The following is a 23,234-nucleotide window of genomic DNA, read 5'->3' as shown; positions in this document are numbered from 1 at the left end:
AAAAGTTTGTTTTTTTTAAGTGTTTTCTTTCTGTACTATAATTGTGAAGAGGATCTCTGGGTTGGAAGAGATTTTGCTTGTTTGTTTGTTTTGGTGGCTGGCCTGTATGGGATCACCCTTGACCTTCATGTTACAACACAGCTCTCTAACCAACTGAGCTAACTAGCCAGTCCTAAGATTTTGTTTTTAGTTATATTTCCCCCAACAATAACATACCAGTTTCTAAGTCCTGGAACAATCAGATAATAGAAGATACCACGTTCAGGCACAGAAAGGAGCCACCAAGGTATTAGATATGTCAAAGAACAAAACTATAACAAATTTAATTGATGATCTGAATTGGCTTTATTGCAATTCTAGAATCAAGCAACATGTTATTCCATAAAATAGAATAAGTGTCCCAGTGAGCCAAGCAGAGGAGGTTGGTTTTATAGACAGAAAAGGCTGAACAAAGCAGAAAAAAAGAACAAAAAGCAGATTGGTCATTTCAAAGTTACTTTCCTTGTAAGGTGAGGACAGGAAGACAGAGCAATAGAAAAATAACATCAGGTACTTCAGGCTCTTTCGTGTAACACTTAAAGCAGAGAGAAATTCATTATTATATCTTTTGAAGATTTAAACTGGCTTGTTGGGGAAATTGGCTGTTATCTTTCTCCTGACTTTTTGGAAGGTCAGACCACAGCCTCAGTGACATGGAACTTCGCAGGGGTGACTCCATTTTGATTTTTAGTCTGGACTTTTGGGACCTAGTGCAGGAACCTAATCCAAAACAATGGCCTCCTATAAGTTTTATTTACCACAATGGATTTTGCAAGGCATTGAAAGACAGAAAAATTCTTTGGTTTGACCTCTGACTCTCTCTGTCCTAAAACTTTCACCTCATTAAGTTTTAAAAAATCAAAATAAGACCTGGCCCAGAAAGGTAATACCTCCCTAATTTTAGCAGACTCTAAGACAGAAATGCCCCACACCAAAGGAAAAGAGAAGCTTCAAATTGTACTAAGTACAGAGAACAAAACTGAAAATTAAATTTTAGAACAAAAGTAGTGTTGTAATTATTCCCTGACTTTGATTCCGAGAGTTAAATAAAATTATAGGAAGCCATTGTTTTGGACTAAACTCCTGCACTATGCCCCAACAGACCAGACTAAAAACCAAAATGGGGTCACCCTGCTAAGTTCGATCACCAAACTAAAACTAAATTGTGGTCTGACCTTCTGAGAAGTCAGGAGAGAAAGCTAACGGCCAATTTCCTAAACAGGTCAGCTTAAATCTTCAATTGGCCTGATAACGAAGTGCTCTCTGCTTTAATCCTTACATTAAAAGGATGGCCTGGGCTGGGCCCGTGGCTCACTCGGGAGAGTACGGTGCTGATAACACCAAGGCCCCAGGTTAGGAACCCATATACGGATGGCCGGTTCACTCACTGGCTGAGCATGGTGCTCACAACACCAAGTCAAGGGTTAAGATCCCCTTACCGGTCATCTTTAAAAAAAAAAAAAAAAAAAAGGATGGCCTGAAGTAACCTAATGTGAAATAATCAGTTGTTTCCTAATGTTCTGTCTCCCTGTCCCCACCTTACAAGGAAAGTAACTTTGAAATGACCAATCTGCTTTTTGTTCTTCGTTTCTGCTCTGTTCAACCTTTTCTGTCTATAAAATGTGAGAAATGCCTTCACCAATCCAATGCCAAAGGATGGACATTGAGACACTAGGTATAGCAAAGTGAAACTTTAATGGTGGTCTTGCAAGATTAGGTGTCTGAAGGGCAGGCATGCACAAAATGGTTACATCAAGCAATTTATTCCTAGTGTGCAAGTTCCTACCCCCACTTCCTCATTGGCTGAGTACTATGGGGTGCACAATCTTCCTGAAGGACACCTAAGATTTATTACCCCCTTGCAAGGAATTCCTTTGTCTGGGGGCTTAGGACAAGCCCAGGAAAAAGGCCCAATAAAGCCCTGTGAAGGGAAAAACACCAGGGAATGAAGAAAAGAAAAGAGGCTAGTAACTAATTACCATCTCAATAAAACACCCTCAGATAAGTCATTTCTGAAAATGAATCACTTAGATTATTTTCTTACATGTAACCAACCTCATCTGCTCAGCTTATTGGAACACTTATTGTATTTTATGGAATGATGTGTTCTGATTCTACCTGATTCTATAATAAGGCCAATTGAGACCTTTAAATTTGTTGTGATTTTGTCCTATGACACTAGATCACCTCTGATGATCTCTTCTTCTATACTCCTGCAACCCTTTCTTGTGTTCATATTCTGAATCTTGGCATCACCAGATATTGCTCTACCATGACATTCACAAAAGCAGATATCACAACCTCCTATCACTTCAACTTGCTTATAGGGGCCACATGGCTCCTGACTGAGGTTCCCCAAAATTTGATACTAAACTCAAAGGTCCAGCTGCCTGCCCCCAAACAGAAATCAAACAAAAGTCGAATGTTGTTGAAAATTGAAGTCAGCTTTTATTCAGGAATACCAGTGACTGAGGAGAGATGTTAGGCTAACCCATCTCGCCAATAAACCTGAAGGAGAATGGCCAGACTAAACCCATCACCAAAGGGTTTTTAAAGAGGAGGTTGAGGGAATGGAATGTGGAAAAAGCAGGAGGGAAGGGCAAGTGAGCATCGAGGGCTTCATGCAAGGTCTCAGGTGCAGAGTCTCACCAAGACTCCATCTGGTTTGTGCTCCTGTCCTCATCTCAGGCCCTGGGTAGTACATGCAAGTCTCCAGCTCCAGGCTAGCTGGAAAACAACTTAACATTTCTGTAAATAATGTCATCTTGCCTGTAACCAAGGTTCAAAATATCAAATAACCATGAGGGAAAAAGGAATTCAAAAAAATGCATGCCAAGGAAAAAAACTGTGTCTGTTTAAAATTGTCCTATCACCCATGCAGATTTAGTTCCCAACATGGCTTCAGTCCTTCTCAACCCAACACAGTTACATCTATTAACCTGTTTCTAAACTCCTTTCAAACCTCCAATCAACTGTTCTTTTACTTTCTGTCAGTCTCTTATCCCAACTTTTATCATTACTCGCCTCTCATTGTGCAGCTGAGACATACAGGGGAGGAAAATTTTCCTTTATCCTCTTAGGTTCTCCAGCTGGGTCTTTGAAATAAACTGACAACAGATAGATTAACAGGAGAAGAGGCATAAAAATTTATGTGATGTGAAAAGTTTTAGGTTAGCAGCCGGCCTGTGGCTCACTTGGGAGAGTGTGCTGCTGATAACAACAAGGCAACAGGTTTGGATCCCTATGTAGGGATGGCTGGTTAGCTCACTTGGGAGAGCATGGTGCTGACAACACCAAATCAAGGGTTAAGATCTGCAGAATATACTATAAGGCATATGTACTTCACAGGACGTGGTTTTCCAGAGCCTTGCAGTTTCAAATATTGAACTTGCAGAGAGCTGGAAATTTTCCTCAGGCTATAAAGTCTCTGGTGTAAGATAAAGATTTGTGGCACAGCATGGTTGCTGGCTCAAGGACAGACTAGTTACTGATTGTTATGTAAAGATATTGAGAAATTGCTGTAAGATCACTTAATTGTCTACTGGAATGTCATCTGGCTTGTTTCACTGAAAGTTACCAGCCTATATTGTTAAGCTATAACCCCGCCTATGTTCTTTTCCTGTAACTTCCTGGTCTGGAAAATAAATGCAGGAAGAGAACCCCAATTCGGGGTTAATTTCCCAAGGAAGCGATGCCTCTAGCTTGAGGTTTCTGGCAGGAGATTAACCACTTCAGAGTCTCTCACTGCTCAGAAGAGATGGGCTTTGAGTAATCCTTTGCATCTCCATCACCCAGGGGAAGAGGGGTGACAAATCCATGGGGGGGTGAAACAAAACAGAGCAACAAAATGGTGCCCTGTGTGAGGACATTCTCCATGGATCAGAGACTGACCTGCCAACCATTGGAGAGGAATAGGATGTCAAATTCATCCTGGCAAGGGAGTCCCTAATAAGGGAGATGCATCCTGGTAAGGGAATCACAGGTGGCTTTTGATTAGCAATTGCACACCTGCAACAGGTCAAAGTTAGGCCTTTTCAACCCCAGAGATATTTTTTCCTTCTCTTTACTCTTAAAATATGGATAATTCATTAACGAAAGGGGAGACTGAACATACATTACAACTCCAATGTCTCCTTAAAGCAGCGGGCTGTAAGTAACTGAATGGCAGCTTGTAAAACTATTAGTGGATATTAAACAACCATGTCCATGATACTTAAAGAAAGGGAGCCTTAACATAAAAATTTGGGAACAAATTTGTCACTGGTTAATTATGCAATGGGTCTCGTTAAGGCTTCCCACCTAACAACGAGGAATCTATGTCAAGTCACTCTGAGACCTATCCAAGACCTTGACAAAAACTAAGACATGTTTATGTCACCAAAAAAGGATAAAACTTAATCTTTGCTAGTGACTGAGAGAACTTTAAATTGGACAATCTAAAGTAAAAGAAGTTAATATTTCTTTACAGTGTTGGTATCGTTTGAGCATGTTTTTCTTTCTTATCTGCACAATGCTTCTCTCCTCTCTTAAAAGCAGTGGTTCTTTTCTTAACTGCATGTGCTACTCTTTTTCTCTGAAGACTCTGGAGTTTTATGGAGAAAAGCAGCCATGGAACCAACCAGACCCCTTTTGGGTCTACTGCTCTTCTCCTAAAAACTTCAAGAGTCAAATGGTTTCATCTCTGATTGGTGGCTCAGCTCTTGAGCTCAATAACTCATTTAAGAAACAAAAACTAAACTAAAATCTACCTGTTTAACTAGATGGTCTCAAATTTTCTGGCATCCACTTGGTTATCTTAAACAGACTTCTAAATTCTCTTCTAGTCTCATCTATGTATTTCTTCACAAAACCCTATGGTAGAATTCTATGCTATTTTCTTAAAGGAAGAGAATCTTCTCTGCATCTTCTTGAAAAGACTTGCATACTTTGCTTTGCAATGTAAATTTGTTATCTTGCCTTCTTTAAGGCAAGGTGAGGCCTCACCAATAAGTCTTTAAAAAAAAAAAAAAAACACAACCTAAACCTGACTGTCCTTTTTACTAGTGAGCTTTTTATTACATCTTGAGCAAAACCTATAAGATCCTTGTTTGTTCTTGTTGTTTATGTCTGCATATTTGTGTGTGTGAGCTGTATGTTATGTCTATATGTTCATGTCTGTTTGTGTAATTGTGTTATATGCAAAGTACCAAATTGGCTTACAATTAATGTGCGCTCATTAAATAAATAAGTATACTTTTCAGGTTCACATGACTTAAATCTTCTAAAGTTTTTTTTTTTTTTTTTTTTTTTTAAAGATGACCGGTAAGGGGATCTTAACCCTTGACTTGGTGTTGTCAGCACCACGCTCAGCCAGTGAGCGAACCGGCCATCCGTATATGGGATCCGAACCCGGGGCCTTGGTGTTATCAGCACCGCACTCTCCCGAGTGAGCCACGGGCCGGCCCAATATGTCTCCTTGTTATCTCAGCTCTGCCTCCTGGCCATGCTGGGAGAAACAATATCTTTTATTTATTTATTTATTTTTTTTAATTTATTTTTTTTAAAAGATGACCGGTAAGGGGATCTTAACCCTTGACTTGGTGTTGTCAGCACCACGCTCAGCCAGTGAGTGAACCGGCCATCCGTATATGGGATCCGAACCCGGGGCCTTGGTGTTCTCAGCACCGCACTCTCCCGAGTGAGCCACGGGCCGGCCCAACAATATCTTTTAGACATAGATAGTGAATACTGCCCTCTGCCTCTCTGGATTCCACTTGGCTCCAAATGCCACGTGGAAACCCGGGACCTAAAATGGCTAGTGAAAGGAAACCTATGCCAAATATCGCATAGACCCTAGTTAGCATTAACTGATAAGGGTATAGATCTAATACACCAAGTTTCTGGATGGGAAGCCATAAATATGTATTTGGTAAATATAGCTAAAACTCAAACTGGGCTTTGTATAATTTTCTCTGATAAATGGATGCCTATTTACTAACATGAATGTATAAAAATGTCCTTATCAACATATATTGTTGCCTGGGTTTACTAATCAAACAGGACTACATTTGTCTTTGCTAGAGGCTTTTAAGTTATAAACCCTGCCAAAACCAAAAAATACTAAATACAAAACAACCCCTTTTTATATATAATTTTTAGGCAAATTAGGCCAATTTAACATTGATAAAAAAGAAACATGTAAAAAAGGAAGTGATTTAAAGAAGTCTATGGAAGTGAGGATATGGTTATGGTTTGAGTGGCTAGAGAGAAAGAAAAATAATTTTTATGAAAGAAAGCAACTGGTACAGTGTATTTTTGTCCTAGAGTAAAATGACTGGCTATTTAGAAAGTAGAAAGTATAGGACAAAAACAGAATGTCTGAGTAAGTCTTGATAATGGTTTATGTAGATAAGTTTGTTAAAAGGGTTTTACAGTAAAAACATTAACTGGATTTAAAAACAAATTATGTGTGAGTTTTTCTAAAAATTAATGTCAAAAGTATTCTAATACAGGGTTAGAATTTGCTCTCCTGCAATGGAACAACTAGATTTTCTAAAAAAACACTTGACTGCTCTTAACACAAAATTGTAAAAGGTTTTCTTTGTCCCTTAGATAACTGGTTTAAAAACTTACTTCATGGTAAGTTCTTGTGCTCTCTACCTTTGAAACCCTCTGTCACTTTGGTTTTACTTTTTATAATAATTTGTGATCTTATTCAACTAAATGTTCTAAGCCTTTTGTTATTTAACAAAATTTTCCAAAACCAAATTCTGAAAGCTCAACATTTTAGCTTTAAATTTGAGGAATTCCAAGTGCCCTGGAGTTTCTCAAAGGATATATAAAAGATGTATCAGAACTAATTGGCTTATTTAATAAATTAGACTTCAAAAAATTGTCAGTACTGGAGGTTTTATGGATATGTGTTCCAAAATCTTGTAAGGTTTTTAAATATCTGTGTCTTGCTATAAATGCTACCGGTCATAATCTTGGTTGAATTATAATTTAAAAATGTTATGTCTTCAAATATTTAATGAAATAAACTCTGATAGGTACAGTTTCCAACAAACTTTGAGTTCATAGCTTTAAACTGAAGTTCCAGAATTCTAATGAAGAAACTGATGGGTTTGTGAAATTGTTCACAAAGATTAAAACAACAAAAGTTAATTGGTAAACTAATTAAAAAGAATTATGTGTTTTTACAATTTCCTTATTTTAAAACACTGCTCATTCTCCTAATGTTTTCCAAATGTAAGAAAACTCTCTCTCTCTCTCTCTCTCTCTCTCTCTCTCTCTCTCTCTCTCTCTCTCTCTCTCTCAAGCTATCTATAACTAACAACAGTTCGGTAAAATGTCATTTAAAACAGATAAAAGCATTTGTTTTCTCCCTATTTAATCCCCCCAAAACTTAGTAACTTCATAAGAACCCTTATAATTATTATGGCAATGTGGCTATTTTTAAAAGTTCAATGAGAATTAACTCTCTCTCTCTTTATAATAGGTTATAATTTAAAACTTTGGATATAAGATAGCATGTCTCACTTCCAAGTTGCTGATCTCTCTTTCATGTAATTTGGCCTAAACTGCTGCTTCATCCTGCTGTTCATCTTGCCCCCTGATGTGGGACACAAACCACCTGGGAAAGGTTCTTCCCTGCCTGGCTAGCTCAGTCGGTAGAGCATGGGACTCTTAATCCCAGCAACGTGGGACAGATCACTGAAAGAAAGTGAGCCAAGATGCTTCTTTCTATCATCATCTGGGAAAGAGCCTTCCCAATGCTGAGAGATTTATACATAAAAAAGTAAGACCTTTTCAATCAAGATATTGATGATCAATGCTTTTATGAGGTATGCCTTGATCATAAAGGGGGAAATAATGTCTTCTCTACAGAAGCAGTTCTCTAAATTTTCCTCCCTTGAAGAGGGTGTTTGTAACTTGTATGAGACATCCTGTTCTTAAACAAAAGACTTGTAATTGATCAAAAATTTTACAAAAGACTAGACGCTCTGAAAGCAGTAATGTCCTGGACAGTTTAACAAACTCTCTGGACTCAGAATCAGCTATTATGCAGAGCAGAATCCCTTTCCAGAGTTTCAACAATTGGTATTTACACCCAATTCACAGCACCTGGAATGATGCCACTGCAGCCACCCTGAGAGATGATGACATCATCAGTCCTCGCCTGAAGTAAATTAAAAGGACTTGCCATGCTAAATGATACTAACTTTGCTTTAACAAAATGCTTTTTGTCTTAACTGCGCTAACCTGATCTATAGCTTTTTCTTTTTCTTTTAAATAAATAAAATGGGGAGAGATGTGGAATATACTTTAAAGCAAATGTACTTCACAGGGCCTGGTTTTCCAAAGCCTTGCAGTTTCAAACATTGACCTTGCGGAGGACTAGAAATTTTCCTCAGGCTATAAAGTCTCTAGTGTAAGTAAAGATTTGTGGCACAGCAAGGTGGTTCTGGTGGGAGATTAACCACTTCGGGGTCTCTCACTGCTCAGAAGAGATGGGCTTTGAGTAATCCTTTGCATCTCCATCACCCAGGGGAAGAGGGATGACAAATCCGTGGGGGCCAAAGCAACACAAAGCAATGAAGATCCCCTTACTGGTCATCTTTTAAAAAAAATAAAAAAGTTTTAGGTTGCCCAAGGGTGCTTAATAGAAAGAAGAAAAATCCCTGTAATAGTTAATTTTAGGTGTCAACTTGATTAGATTAATGAATACCTCGAAACCAGGTAAAACAACTTTTTTGTGTGTGTCAGTGAAGGTGTTTCCAGAAGAAATTAGCATGTGGGCCTGAATGGACTAGGTGGGGCACCATCCAATCTGCTGTGGACCTGAAGGGAACAAAAATAGAGGAAAATGTTAATCACCCTCTCTATCCTCTGGAGCTGGAATACACTCTTCTCCTCTGTCTGTGGCCATCAAAACTCAAGACTGTTCAGCCTTTTGGTTCCAGGACTTACATCAGTAGCACCCCAGCTCTTAGGCCTTTGCCCTTGAACTAAAACTCACAGCATTGATTTTCCTGGTTCTGAGGCTTCCAGATGGACTGAGCCACACTACTGGCATCCAGATTGCACACAGCCTATCATGGGACTCCTCAGTCTTCACAATCATGTGAGCCATTTCTCCTAATAAATCCCCTCTCATATATTTATATACATATCTTATTGGTTCAGTCCCTCTGGAAAACCGTGACTAATAAACTCCACTAAGAAACAGCTATGTTGGAGGCTTTTGTATGATTTGAACAAAGGAAGATAAATTTAAAGAGAAAAGACAAGACAAAGGAAAAGGACTTTGAGCTTCTATGGGTGGCAAATTGAGGAAAGGCAAATATATGGGGAAACTAATGGTATTTGAGGGCTAATCAGTAAGTTTTGCTTATGGAGACTCTTTCTCAGTGCCATCTCATCTCTGGTGATAAAGTTGTTCCCTTCCTGGTAGGGTAAGCTGGTGTGGAGGAGGTGGGGGAATGTGGGGAAAATAGGATAATTTAGTCAGACTCCCTCAGCTCAGCCCTAATTGGGGGTCATGCAGCACATTCTTAATTCTTTGTAAACAAGTTGTGTGGGTGGAGTTAGTGCACATCTGTGCCAATGTATCTTTTTAGTTAATTGCTACTGTTTGTTCTTCAGTTTGTGAAGCAGAGCTGGCCGGCAGAGCTCACGTCTAAAAATAGAGCATGTTTACTCCGCTGGCAGCTGCTCAGTTTTTCTTTGGACTTTGCCAGTAGAAGTTGAGTTTCTGAGTCTCTCTTTGTACTGTTTAGCTATTAGACGTGTGTGTGCTGAATAAAGACTATTCCTACTTCAGCTAAGGCTCCAAGGACATTTTTGCCAGTTACCTAGCTCATAGACCTGCACGTGAAGGGTTTGTGAATGGGCTCAAGGGGTCTGGGAGATCCAGACCCTAGCGCTAGCTCTACAAGGAAGGACACCTTCACAAAGGGGAATGTATATTTTAATTTCAGGCAGATGGGGGAGTGCAAAGAGCTCATGCTGTGTCTGCTTTTTCTCAATTGCCTTCAGCTAAAAATAATCCTTATGACAGAGTGGCATATTTGGGGGTGATATATTCTGATTTCCTACAGACTCCTGCAGCCATCCTGATGCCCACAATAAGACACAGGACACACCACACCAAAATACACATTTTTGGCATATTGATTGTTTTGAACTGGTTATTATGAGAAACTGCAGACATAGGAGTAGCTCTGAAAAGTTACATCTATACAGTAAATCTCCATTTGTAAGTGTTTCTCCTTCTCTGCACCAGGAAGAGAAGGATGACTAAATCACTAGAGATGGTTAAATAATGCAGAAGGCATCAACTTAAATCTGCTTAACAAATCTGACTTTTGTTTAAGTACTTTTCCTGGCCATCTCAACCTGACTGGACCTTTCCCCACATTCTGCTGTCTTTTTTTTTCAGAAAATGATAGTATTTAAGCCTGAAGATCTCTTTGAGATCTACTCCAGACATTTACTCATCTCTCTGAGTTATCTCCCATATATACTGGAGGTATACATTTTATTAAACTTCTGCTTGTTTTTCTCTTGTTAATCTGTCTTTTGTTATAGGGAGTCTCAGCTAATAACTCTTGAAGGAAAAAGAGAAATTATTTTTTCCTCCCCTACACCAATACATTTAACCAGTGTCATTCGGTATGCTTAATTATACCTGGACCTCTTAGCACTTAGTGGTGTTGGCAAAATAGGGGAGAAAGATCACATAACCAGACAAATTGGTATCACTATAAATTCATGATAGCCAATCTTAACTGGACCATGAACACTACCTAATATCATGGATGTTTCCCTAGTCAGCTCACACTTTATTCTTATTTTTTAAATTGTGATAAACACACACACACACACACACACTACACACACACACACACACACACACACACACACACACACACACAATTTATCATCTTAACCATTTTTAAGTGTACAGTTCTATTGCTTTGCCTCCCACGGATTTGTCACCCCTTTTCCCCTGGGTGATGGAGCTGCCAAAGATTACTCAAAGCCCATCTCTTTTAAGCAGTGAGAAGCCCCAGAAAGGGGTTAATATCCCAGGACCCTCAAGCATGAGGCATCCTTCCATTTGGGAAATTAACCACGAACTGGGGTTCCCTTCCGGCATTTATTCTCCAGACTAAGAAGTTACAGGAAGAGACATAAGTGGAGTTTTGCTAAGTACAGTTTAACAAGTTTAACAATAGAAACTGGTAACATTCAGTAAGTCAAGCAAGGTGACCTTCTGTAATGCAATTTGAAACAAGGCTTGATTTGTCAAACATTCCTTTTCCCTCCAGCAGTTTTTTAGTAACTTTACATATCAATTAGTAATCTGTCAGTCTTTGAGCCAGAAACTTGCTGTGTTACAAATCTTTATCTTACACCAGAAACTTTATAGCCTGAGGAAAATTTCCTGTCCTTTGCAAGGTTAATATTTGAAACTGCAAGGCTTTGGAAAATCAGGCTCTGTGAAGTACATTTGCTTTATGAATCCTCTACACAGTTCAATAGTGTTAGGTATATTCACATTGTTGTGCAACAGATCTCCAGAACTTTTTCATCTTGTAAAACTGAAACTCTAAACCCATTAAACAAATTTCCTCTCCCACTCCCCCAGCTCCTGGTAACCACCATTTTGCTTTGTTTTCTAAGAATTTGTTACACTTTATTCTTTATAACAATGGCAAACCTTCACCCCATTTTCAGTCTCCACAGACTCTCAGCAGCTACTTCTCCACAGAGAATGGAAACTCTCTCAAATTAAAGCCATCATATATATACGTTAGCCATCTAACTTTCTTTCTTTCTTCCTTTTACAAAGAAAGTAGTATTTCCTTCTCCTATACACAACCAATCCCTCTGCTTGTCCTTTGAGTATCATCTCTTTTAATCTTCTCAGGAAGTTTGCCCATCCTATTATCCTTTATTTCCTTTATTCCCTTCTAATGATCCTATCAGCACGCAAAATGTCAAGTATCTCCCAACATAACAGTAATAATAACAAAATTTTCCTGGACTCCATACCCAGGAACTGAGCCCCCTGTATGTCTTTTCCTTAGTCACATTAAAATTGCTGACTCTACTTTCTCATAATCTATTCATTTCTTATGCACTCTCATCTGGCTGAAGCCCACAAACTTCACAATATATTTCAATTGATTTAGTATTGCTAAATCCAGTGGTTACTTTTCAGTTTGCATTGCATGATCTCTAGGCAGCATTTGACCCTATTAACCTATTCACTCCTCCCTGAAACATTTTCTCCTTGGTATCTATGTCATATTCTCCTCATTTTCTTCTCATGTCTCTGGCTGCTCATTTTCAGTCCTTTTTGCCTATTCTTCCTCTCTACCCAAACCCTGTGTAATCTCTTCCACCCATATGGTTTCACAGGTTCTATGTCAGAAACTCTCAAGTCTCTACCTTTGGTCCATTCTCCTTTCCCCTAAACTCTAGACCCATACAGCCAACTGCCACATAACCTAAAGGAGACATCATTTGGCTGCCTTGAAGGGAGCTCAAAAGCCGTATATCTAAAACTGCACTTATCAGAGTTGACTAGTCAGCCCGCTAAGGTTACAGTGTGGTGCTGCTAACATCAAGGTCAAGGGTTCAGATCCTCTTACCTGCCAGGTTCCAAAAACAAACAAACAAACAAACAAACAAAAATGGGAATCAAAACAGAAAACTGCACTTACCATCTCTGCCTTCATCCCATGTACTCCTTTTCCCCATTCCCTGCACTGCTAATCACTGTCTGCACAGATGCCCAAACCAGACTGTTGACTTCTTCCCCTCCTTCTCTACCAAATAGGTCATTAAATTCTGTTATTTCCAGGCTGGCTGGTTAGCTCAGTTGGTTAGAGCACAGCCTTAAAACACCAAGGTCATGGGTTTGGATCCCCATACCAGTCAGCCACACACACAAAAAATTCTGTCCTTTCTACCTCTTACATATCTTTCAAATCTGTCCTCTTTTCTTTTCTTTGCCTCTGCTGCCACCACTCTGGTCCAAGCCACGATCATCACTTACTTCATGTACTATTCATTTATCAGCAAATATTGAGTTCCCAATACATGCCAGGCACTGTTGTAGACAGAGGGTACAGCACAGAATCAGACAGAAAAGATCTCTACTTTGTAAAAAACACCTAGACCATTTTTTTCTTTTTTTAAAGTTTATTTATTGATTAATATGTATATTTTTACATTCAATGAAGTTGTTGTAGAGCAGCTGGGGGGCAGGGGGAGAGGAGAAAAGGGAAAGAAATAGGGTGGGAGAAGGAGGAAGGAGGAGGGATGGAGTTGGGGCCTGTGACACCCCCCTCATTTCTGCATGGGAGACCAGGGGGTTTCCAGTGGTGGCCTGGTCATTGTTGAGCTGGTTGTAGGTGTTGGGGGTGTGTGGCTGAGGCCCTCAGCCTCCTGCAGCTCCAGCTTAGGAGAGCCCACAGCATTTCCTGTGGTGGCTCAGTGGTTGTCACTGAGCTAGTTGTGGATGTCAGGTGGGCGTGGCCAAGGCCCTCAGCATCCCACCCACAGGACTGGTTGCAGGTGTCAGGGGGCATGGCTGAGTCCCCCAGCCCTCCTCCCTACCTGGCTTTGTAGCCCAGGAGACTTCTGGTCCTTCTAGGTTTCATAGATGTTCTTTGGTGATGTGAGACCTTTACTAGTTAATGTGGAGTATGCACAAAGCAAATGTACTTCACAGGGCCTGGTTTTCCAAAGCCTTGCAGTTTCAAATATTGACCTTGCAAAGGACAGGAAATTTTCCCCAGGCTATAGTCTCTGTTGTAAGATAAAGAATTGTAACACAGCAAGTTTGCTGGCTCAAAGACAGACAGGTTACTGATTGATGTGTAAAGATACTGGGAAATTGCTGTAAGAAGAAAATGTTTGCTAAAATCAAGCTTTTGTTGCAAATTGCATTATAGAATATCACCTTACTTGTTCTACTAAATGTTACAAGCTTCTATTGTTAAACTTGTTAAACTGTACTTAGAAGAAATCCCACCTATGTTCTCGTCCTGTAACTTCCTGGTCCGGAGAATAAATGCGGGAAGAGAACCCCAATTCATGGTTAATTTCCCAAATGGAAGGAATGCCTCTATCTTGAGGGTTCCGGGAGATTAACCCCTTTTGGGGGCTTTTCACTGCTCAGAAGAGAGGAGCTTTGAGTAATCTTTGACACCTCCATCACCCAAGGGAAAAGGGGTGACAAATCCGGGGAGGCAAAGCAACAAGTTAATATCAAACTTTGTCTCTGGTCTGTGGGTATTTTGTTTTTTCTTTCAGTTCTATGTTGGATTATTTGCTGTTCCTACCACTTAAACTCTGCACTGGAACTAATTAGTTGTCCTTTGCTTACTTCTAAAATGGGGGAACTTCTTGTGGCAACCAGCACTTGAACTCTGTAGTTGAGCTATGCTAAATTGCTGCTTTGCTGCTGTGTTGCTTTGCCTTCCACGGATTTGTCACCCTTCTTCCCCTGGATGACGGAGCCACAAAGGATTAATCAAAGCCCATCTCTTCTGAGCAGTGAGAAGCCCCAAAGTGGTTAATTTCCCAGAACCCCCGAGAGAGAGGCATTTCTTTCATTTTGGAAATTAACCATGAATTGGGGTTCTCTTCTTGCATTTATTCAAGAAACATAGGTGGGCTTACAGTTTTAACAAGTTTAACAATAGGAGCTGGTAACATTCAGTAAAGACAAGTCAGATGACATTCTGTTAGGCAATTAAGTGATCCATCAACAAAAGCTTGATCTGAGCAAACATTTTCTTCTTACAGCAATTTTCCAGTATCTTTACACATCAATCAGTAACCTGTCTGTCTTTGAGCCAGCAACCTTGCTGCGTCACAACTCTTTATCTTACAACAGAGACTCAATAGCCTGGGGAAAATTTCCTGTACTTTGTAAGGTCAATATTTGAAACTGTAAGGCTTTGGAAAACCAGGCCCTATGAAATATATTTGCTTTATAGTATACTCCACACTACTGATTCCCTGGGGAAAGCTTTTTGTGCAGCTCAGGTTTTAATGGTTGGCTTTATAGGTACTTCCTACTCTCATGAGATCCAGTACACCTGGGTTGTGTAGAAACTCTGTTCTGGGCCTGAGTCTTTTCAGTAAACTGCACCCCCTGCAGTTCTATATTCCTGACCAGTCTCTTTTGAGTGGTCCTGCACTGATTGGGGGGCACATCAGCTGTCCTTGCTATGCCCCAGTGTTCTCCCAGTGGGCCCATCTCCCCTACCACCTGTGCTCCAAACACTTCCCATGGGACAGGCTGTGCACCAGTCCCTTGCAATGACTCACCAGCCTCTGAGTAGCTCCTTTTTTATTCAGTTGTTGTGGCTCTATGGGAATCCTATTAGTAGTTTTGCTGGCCTGGGTGCCACCCAGGCCCTCTTCTCCCCTGCAGCCACAAAGCAACTTCATCTGAAGGGCACAGCTGCAGCTTTTGCCAGGTCCTGTTCTGTGCACTCACCAGCTCCAGCCTTGAAGTGACCAGGATTCAAAATGGTAGGAGTGGTCCTTTCTTTCTCTCTTCATGGCCTCTCCTGCCTTCATGCACTCCATAGGTCTCTCCTCCTCTTCCCCTGAGCTCTAGCAGCCCCAGCTTAGCTGTCTTTGCTTTTTAATAGTTGTAAATTGGTTGATTTGTGGGAGAGAGTGATGCTGGGGATCATCTATTCTACCATCATGACCCAAAGCCCAACACCTAGACATTTTAATCCATGCTTTGTCTTCCAACTGTTGAAAGAGTCATTGACACAGAGAGATAGTTCACTACTATACAATAAACAGAAGAGGCAAGATACATGGCAAACCACATTTGTGCCGGTGTAGAAAAGACAACGTGGTGAAATGAGCTTTGGAGAACTTGAGAGAAGGTATCTTAAGTATAGAGCATCCTCTACTTAGATATACCAGTTGTTTCCAAGCAAATATATGGGCCAAGGGCATTCAGACCTCCTACTTTTCCAATCTATGTTTTTACGTAAAATTTTTTTATGGATTTTTGTTCATTACTTTTAAAATTATTTCTTACAATACCTTATGTCTCATATTTCAAACCATTCTTTATATGCCAAAACATGTATTTTTAAATAGTGTTATTATTGGAGGTAAGATATCTATACTCTGGAAATATTCTTAATCTGGAATAGATCAAGTTTCAGACATTGAATAAACAATGTCCTGCTATGTTTTTAGAAATGCTTCCAAAGATTTGTCACATGAAGAAACTTAGCAAACTTCAGAGAATGAAACTTCCTTCACTTGGTAAAGATTATACATCAAAAACCTTCAGAAAATTGTGTCATGGAAAAACTTCAGACATATCCCCCTTTAAAATCAGGAACAAAAATCGATATTAATAGACAAAAAAAGAAAGAAAAAAGAAACAAAAATAAATAAAATCAGAAGAAAAAGACAACCTCTAGCATTGCTGCTTTTTTTTTTTTTTTAAGTATTAGAAGATATTTATTCGTGAATTTTCCTCACATGTTTGAGAGAAAACTCATGATCATTTGGCTGTTTTGGCTTCATTTTTCTAACATGATAATAGCCAGTCTCTTATACAAATTCTCTTTTTAGAAATCATTTGGAAAAGACTGTGTCATGGTCCATAGCCTATTGTTCTTTTTCTTCTTCTTCTTGTATTGTGGTGAAATATGTATAACAAAATTTGTCATTTTAATCATTTTCAAGTGTGCAGTTCATTGGTATTAGGTATATTCACATTGTTGTGCAACCATCACTACTATCCATCTCCAGAACTTTTCCATCATCCCGTACTGAAACTCCATACCCATTAAACAATACCTGCCTATTCCTCCCTTCCTCTAGCCTGCAGTAACCATTATTCTACTTTCATTCTACTTTCTGTATCTACAATTTGACTATTCTAGGTACCTCATATAGGTGAAATCATACAATATTTTTCCTTCTGTGTCTGGCTTATTTCACTTGGGATAATTCCTCCAAAGTTCATTCATGTTGTTACATGTGTCAGAACTTTGATCCTTTCTCATGACTGAGTAATATTCTATTGTATGTATATACACTTGTTTATTCATTCATCTGTTCATGGACATTTAGGTTGCTTCCATTCTTGGTTATTGCCAATAATGCTGTGGTGAACATTAGAATACAAGTGTCTGTTTGTCTCTGCTTTCAAATTCTTTGAGTCCATCTGTAAGAGTAAAATATGCTACCTAATACGTTAATTCTATGTTTGGCTTTTCTAGGAAAAAAACTAAACTCTTTCATAGCAGCTGTATCATTTTTTACATTTTCACCAGCAATACACGGGCTTCCAATTTCTCCACATTCTTGCCAACATTTATTATTTCCTGTGTTGTTAAAAATGTAATAGTCATCCTAATGGATGTGAAGTGGTATCACATTGTGATTTTGGTTTGCATTTCCATGATTAATGATTTTGAACGTCTTTTTATGTGCTTAGTGGCCATCCGTATCTCTTTAGAGAAATGTTTATTCAAATTCTTTGCCAACTTTTGAATTGGGTTATTTGGTTTTTTGTTCTTCAGTTGTAGGAGTTCTTTATATATTCTGGATATTAATCTCTTAACAGACATGTGATTTGCAAATATTTTCTCCCATTCTGTGGGTTGCCTTTTTACTCTATCAACAGTGTCCTTTTATGCATGTTTTTCATATTTATGAAGTCTGATTTGTCTATGTTTTCTTTCATTGCCTGTTTTTGGTGTCATGTCCATGAAATGTGCCAAAACCAATGTCATGAAGCTCCCCCCATGTTTTCTTCTGTTCTATAGTTTTTTTCTTTTATATTTAGGTCTTTGTCCAATTTTGAGTTCATCTTTATATATGGCACTCGGTAAGGGTCTAACTTCATTCTTTTCATGTGGATATCTAGATTTTCCTGCACCATTTGTTGAAAAGACTGACCTTGGGCAGCGTTGGTTGTATAGTGGTGAGCATAGCTGCCTTCCAAGACTGACCTTTCCCTAAGAATGGTCTCTTTCCATATGTTCAAAAAAGACAACAAAACCAAAATACTTGAAAACACTGTGCTAGCGAAAACAAAACAGGTTCAGGCTAGATTTTGGCCCATAGGCCACCAATCTACAAATGTGCCTTTAACTTCATTTTCACATTAAATGTTCCAAATGAGCTAGGAAGAGAGAGACTTACTGTGGCCTACCACGTTCCAAGCATTGTACAAGGTACTGGTGTTAAACTGGTCAAAAAGGTTAAGCGTTAAACATTAATATATAAATTCACACACACACACATACACACACACACACACAAATCGGGGGGGGGAGGGAAGAAGATATAACAACCACAATTATTTGAAGTTGATACAACAAGCAAACAGAAAGGACATTGTTGGGGGGGAGGGGGGAGGGAGAAGGGAGGGAGGTTTTGGTGATGGGGAGCATTAATCAGCTACAATGTATATCGACAAAATAAAATTAAAAAAAGAAAAAAAAAAAAAAAAAAAGGTTAAGCGTTAAGCTCCTAGCGTCAAAGAGTTTAAAGGTGAGTAAGAAGACTCCAGTATAGACCATTTTATTTTAGTACTATGTGAGTAAATGCTTATAAATATGGGGCCAAAGCAGAGAGTAGGTTAAGGGAAGACGATTAGAAAGGATTTTAAAAACAAATGGGGGAAAGGAACAAACACAAGTACAGGCCCCAAGCTAGCCGAGAAAAATTTTCTGCCAGGGCCCAGCCCCGGACAGACACGTGTCTTTTCAACCCTGCTGCTTTCAGCCGAGAGGGTTTTCTCTGGGTGGCGTGACGTCACAAGGCAGCGCCGGGAGGGAGGGGCGGGATTTCCGGCTGGGCCCAGCACTGCCGGATACTGCCCTGGGTCGGCAGTTGGCACCGTGGGGACTTCGGCTAAGCTGCTGCGCGGGTACCTGGGCGGCGTTTCCCGGCGGAGTCCTTCGGCCTTCGTAGTTCTTTTACTTTGCGCCTGCGGGAGCCGTTGTCCTTGCACTTCTGGTATGCGCATGTTTCTTTTTTTCCCCAGTTTGTGTTGGGGTAGGAGGACGCGGGAGACGTTGCAAGATGCACTCAGTGGAGCATGTGCGCCAAGGCCCACAGAAAAGAGAATGCTCAGTGATTTAATAAACTATAAGTAATACAGTACTTGAAACAAGAGCAGTGTTTCCCAAAATAATAACCTTGATCGCTTTATTTGAGTTTTTATTTCTATGATATTCCAAAAGTCTTTACCAGTTACAAAGACAAAACTCAATTTAAAAGACTTTTGTTTCTGAAATCAGTGTTTACCAAATTGAGGCCTAAGGGCCCCAGGTTAAATGTTTCTAAGAGTCTAAATTGTTTTCTCTTTAAAGGGAGTCTGAACATTTTTTTAATGTGGGAAGCATTGATCAAGGTATTTATTCGAAAAATAGTAGAATGATTACTGTGAGCCAAATGCTGCCTACTGTTATGGACACTAGATAGTCCTTACCATCTAGTGGGGCAAAATAGGTAAGCAGGTAATTACAATATAGTGTTACATTACTATCACAGGTACAGGGTGCTGTGAGACGTACGGAGGAATACTTGGTCTAAAGTATGAAATGAAAAATAGCTAGAGATGCGGCTGAAAAAGTAAGCGAAGGCTGATATCATGAAAAACTTTGTAAGCCACATTAACAAGTTTTGACTTTAACCTGGCAGCAACATTGGCCAGTTAGCTCAGTTGGTGTGATGTTGATAACACCAAGGTCCAGCGCTGGATCCCTGTTACCGACCAGCCACAAAAAAAAAAAAAAAAAAAAAAATACAAATTAGGAACCATATGAATGCCACTGAACAGATTTGCACTGACTATAATGGCTTAGAGATAGGGGAGAGCAAATCTGTAGGCTAGGTGATGCAGTTAAGAAAATAGGGTTGAGGGCCAGCCCGTGGCTCACTTGGGAGAGTGTGGTGCTGATGACACCAGGGCCATAGGTTCGGATCCCGATACAAGGATGGCCGGTTCGCTCACGTAGGAGGCGTGGTACTGACAACACCAAGTCAAGGGTTAGGATCCCCTTACCGGTCATCTTAAAAAAAAAAGGAAAGGAAAGGAAAAAGAAAATGGGGTTGAAGAGAAGTAAATAGATTAAAATATTTAGAAAGTAAAATGAATATAATTCACATGGATTAGATATGATGGATGTGACAGAAAACAGTAACGAAGTGACTCCTAGTTTCTTGCTGTAACAGCTGGATGGATAGCAGTATCCCTCTCTGAAATAGAACACAGAAAGTGTAGCCAGTTGGGAAAGAAAGGGAGAGATTATTTCAACTTGTTGCATTTGAGGTGTCTTTCTGTTGCATAGTGATTGGAGCCCCAGAAGTAGATCAGATCTCACAGAGAAAATATATGAGTATAGATTGAAAATAGGGATAAGGACAGAACACAGAGTCAGATCCACCTTTAAGGGAGGGGAGCAGCAGGGCATCAGTGCACATGTCAAAGAGACAGGAGACCTGGGAGCATGCATGATCATTGAATGAAGCCAAGGGAAGAAGGAAATTTTCTTTTCAAATGTTGTAGTTGCATTTTGTAAAAATTTTAATTTTTTTTTCCTTCTAATTTTACTCTGGTTTCACATCTTTAAGCATCATCATCATCTTGTGAACATCCAAAACTTTAGGGTAAAATATATTTGTTACAGTTTTGGACATTTTGTTTGGCAATAACATTATTTGCTGCAAAATAAAGTCTGAACTGGGGAACAGGTTGTTTTTTTTTTTTTTTTTTTTTTTTTTTTTTGGATCTCTATATATTTCTGTTTTGAAAACATGAGGGCATCGATACAGCAGCTCCCAAGTGCTTTTTACTAGTTACCATCTTCTGTAACTTATCTGTTCTTTGTGTGTTGCTTTTGTGAAGGATCTTGTGTTTGGGTCTGTATCTGGACTCACTGTAGAATGGAGGAGAATATAGTGTGATCTTAGCTGCATTGGTGATACATAACTTTGTTTTCCAGTAACATCAATCCTCTAGGCCCCTAGATACAAATCTAAAAAGGATCTTCAAGTTATCCTTTTGCCTAAAGCAATGGTGAAATACATGTTTAAAATAAGAACCCAAATAAGTTTTAAACTTTTTACCCAACGCGTCATCGCAGGCTTTAGGCCACAGGAATCTAGGAAAAATTAATGGTGCAGCACATAAGGTTGTACGGAGATCACTTTGTGTTTCAGAAATTGATGTATTTTGGTATCTCAAATTTATACTTGCACAGTTAGTTGGGAGGATTTAAAACTCTTTGTCTAACTTTTACTTGCATTTTTCTTCTTTTACAGAGTTTTCTTATATGTCTATTTTCCTCAAGATGAGTGTTAATGTTACTTTCTTAAGACCTTTTACCCGGTTTTTGGTGCCATTTACCGTTCATACAGAGAGAAGGAATTTATATTCAACAGTTCTGCAGAGATACATGTCTTCCAAAATACCAACTTTGTCCTACCCTAATAAGGAGAGTACATCCCCTCCTGATCAGCTAGAATTGGATGGGTGGAAAACTACAATGAAATCTAGTGTGCAAAAAGATGTTTCAACAGTCTCAAGCAGCAAGGATGAAGATCCTCTAGCAGCCACCAGAGAGTTAATTGAGATGTGGAGATTGCTTGGCAGAGAAGTACCAGAACATATCACTGAAGAAGAGCTCAAAACCCTTATGGAATGTGCTTCTAAGTCATCAAAAAAAAAATATTTAAAATATTTATATATTAGGGAAAAAATGAAAAAAGCTAACCAAATAAAAAAGGAAATGAAAGCAGCTGCAAGGGAAGAAGTAAAAAAAGCCAAGCTGCTAGAAACCACTGAGGAAGATAAACAGCGAAACTTTTTATTTTTACGACTTTGGGAAAGGAATATGAACATTGCAATGGGCTGGAAGGGTATCCAGGCCATGCAGTTTGGGCAACCTTTGGTTTTTGACATGGCTTATGATAATTATATGAAACGACAAGAACTGCAGAATACTGTTTCCCAACTTTTAGAAAGTGAAGGATGGAACAGAAGAAATGTTGATCCTTTCCATATTTATTTTTGCAATCTTAAAGTAGATGGTGTTTATTACAGAGAGTTAGCTAAACGTTATGGAGAAAAATGGGACAAATTGCTTATAACAACAACAGAAAAGTCTCATGTAGATTTATTTCCAAAGGACAGTATTATATATTTAACTGCAGATTCTCCCAATGTTATGACTACTTTCAAGCATGACAAAATCTATGTAGTTGGCTCTTTTGTTGATAAGAATATGCAGCCAGGCACATCCCTAGCCAATGCAAAACGGCTGAAGCTGGCAACAGAATGCCTTCCATTAGATAAATATTTACAATGGGACGTTGGTAACAAAAATCTCACCTTAGATCAAATGATGCGTATTTTGTTATGTCTGAAAAACAATGGTAGTTGGGAAGAGGCTCTAAAGTTTGTTCCCAGGAGGAAACATACTGGTTTTCTGGAGATTTCTCAGCACTCTCAAGAGTTTCTCCACAGATTGAAGATAGCAAAGACTTTTCCAAAAGGTCCTCTAAATGTATATGGCTTGAATGAGAAAATTTGATAGTTTACAAAGTAAATGGATTAGGAATACTCGTACAGTTCTATCAGTGTATTTCTTCCTAAATAGAATTTATTCTCTTTCTTTTAAACGTAGTCTTTCCAAACTAATTGCAGGGTTCTGTCTTTTCCCAATTAACTATCTGCAAAACTTTGGGAATGTATTTTGTTTACTGTAAAAAGACACTTAATCTGAAAAAGTAAAGAGTTGTCCAAGTTTGTTTAACAGAGTAATCTTTAAATGAACCTAGTAAAACTGTTGTACTGTAGGTGTGACTTTTTAATGGATTCTTTGAGTCTCAGACTCTGTTTTCCTTTTTAAATGTTCTTTTATCCATGTCAACAACTATCCTTTTGTAAAAAGTTAATATAGAAAAGATTGCTAAATTTAAGTAGTGGTTCACTTATTAAAGTAAAGCATTGGTACAATGCTGGGGATGTCATGGCCTTAAGGTATATTGTTTAACTGAATGATGGTTAACAAAAGGCAAACACATCCCTTGGTACATTATGGGATTTGGCTGTACTATGAAAAATATGTGGGGATAAAGCTGATTTTTTGTCCTTTTATTTTAAAAAAAGGGGGTTATTTGGTTAATGT

At 39.1% G+C, this 23,234-nt stretch overlaps 1 protein-coding gene across 1 annotated transcript; it reads left to right on the top strand.

Annotated features, from left to right (window-relative positions):
* The first annotated feature begins 18,920 nt into the window (after positions 1–18,920).
* TRMT10C (tRNA methyltransferase 10C, mitochondrial RNase P subunit) lies at positions 18,921–22,677 on the top strand. Its single transcript, XM_063103007.1, has 2 exons — positions 18,921–19,056; positions 21,367–22,677. Exon 2 carries the CDS (start codon positions 21,378–21,380, stop codon positions 22,635–22,637), a length of 1,260 nt encoding a protein of 419 aa, XP_062959077.1. The 5' UTR covers positions 18,921–19,056; positions 21,367–21,377; the 3' UTR covers positions 22,638–22,677.
* The last annotated feature ends 557 nt before the right edge of the window (positions 22,678–23,234 follow it).

The sequence above is a fragment of the Cynocephalus volans genome, chromosome 1 (assembly GCF_027409185.1).
Source record: "Cynocephalus volans isolate mCynVol1 chromosome 1, mCynVol1.pri, whole genome shotgun sequence".
Lineage (NCBI taxonomy): Eukaryota > Metazoa > Chordata > Mammalia > Dermoptera > Cynocephalidae > Cynocephalus > Cynocephalus volans.
Note: the sequence above shows the minus strand (reverse complement) of the source record. Positions and strands in the feature narration are given on the sequence as shown.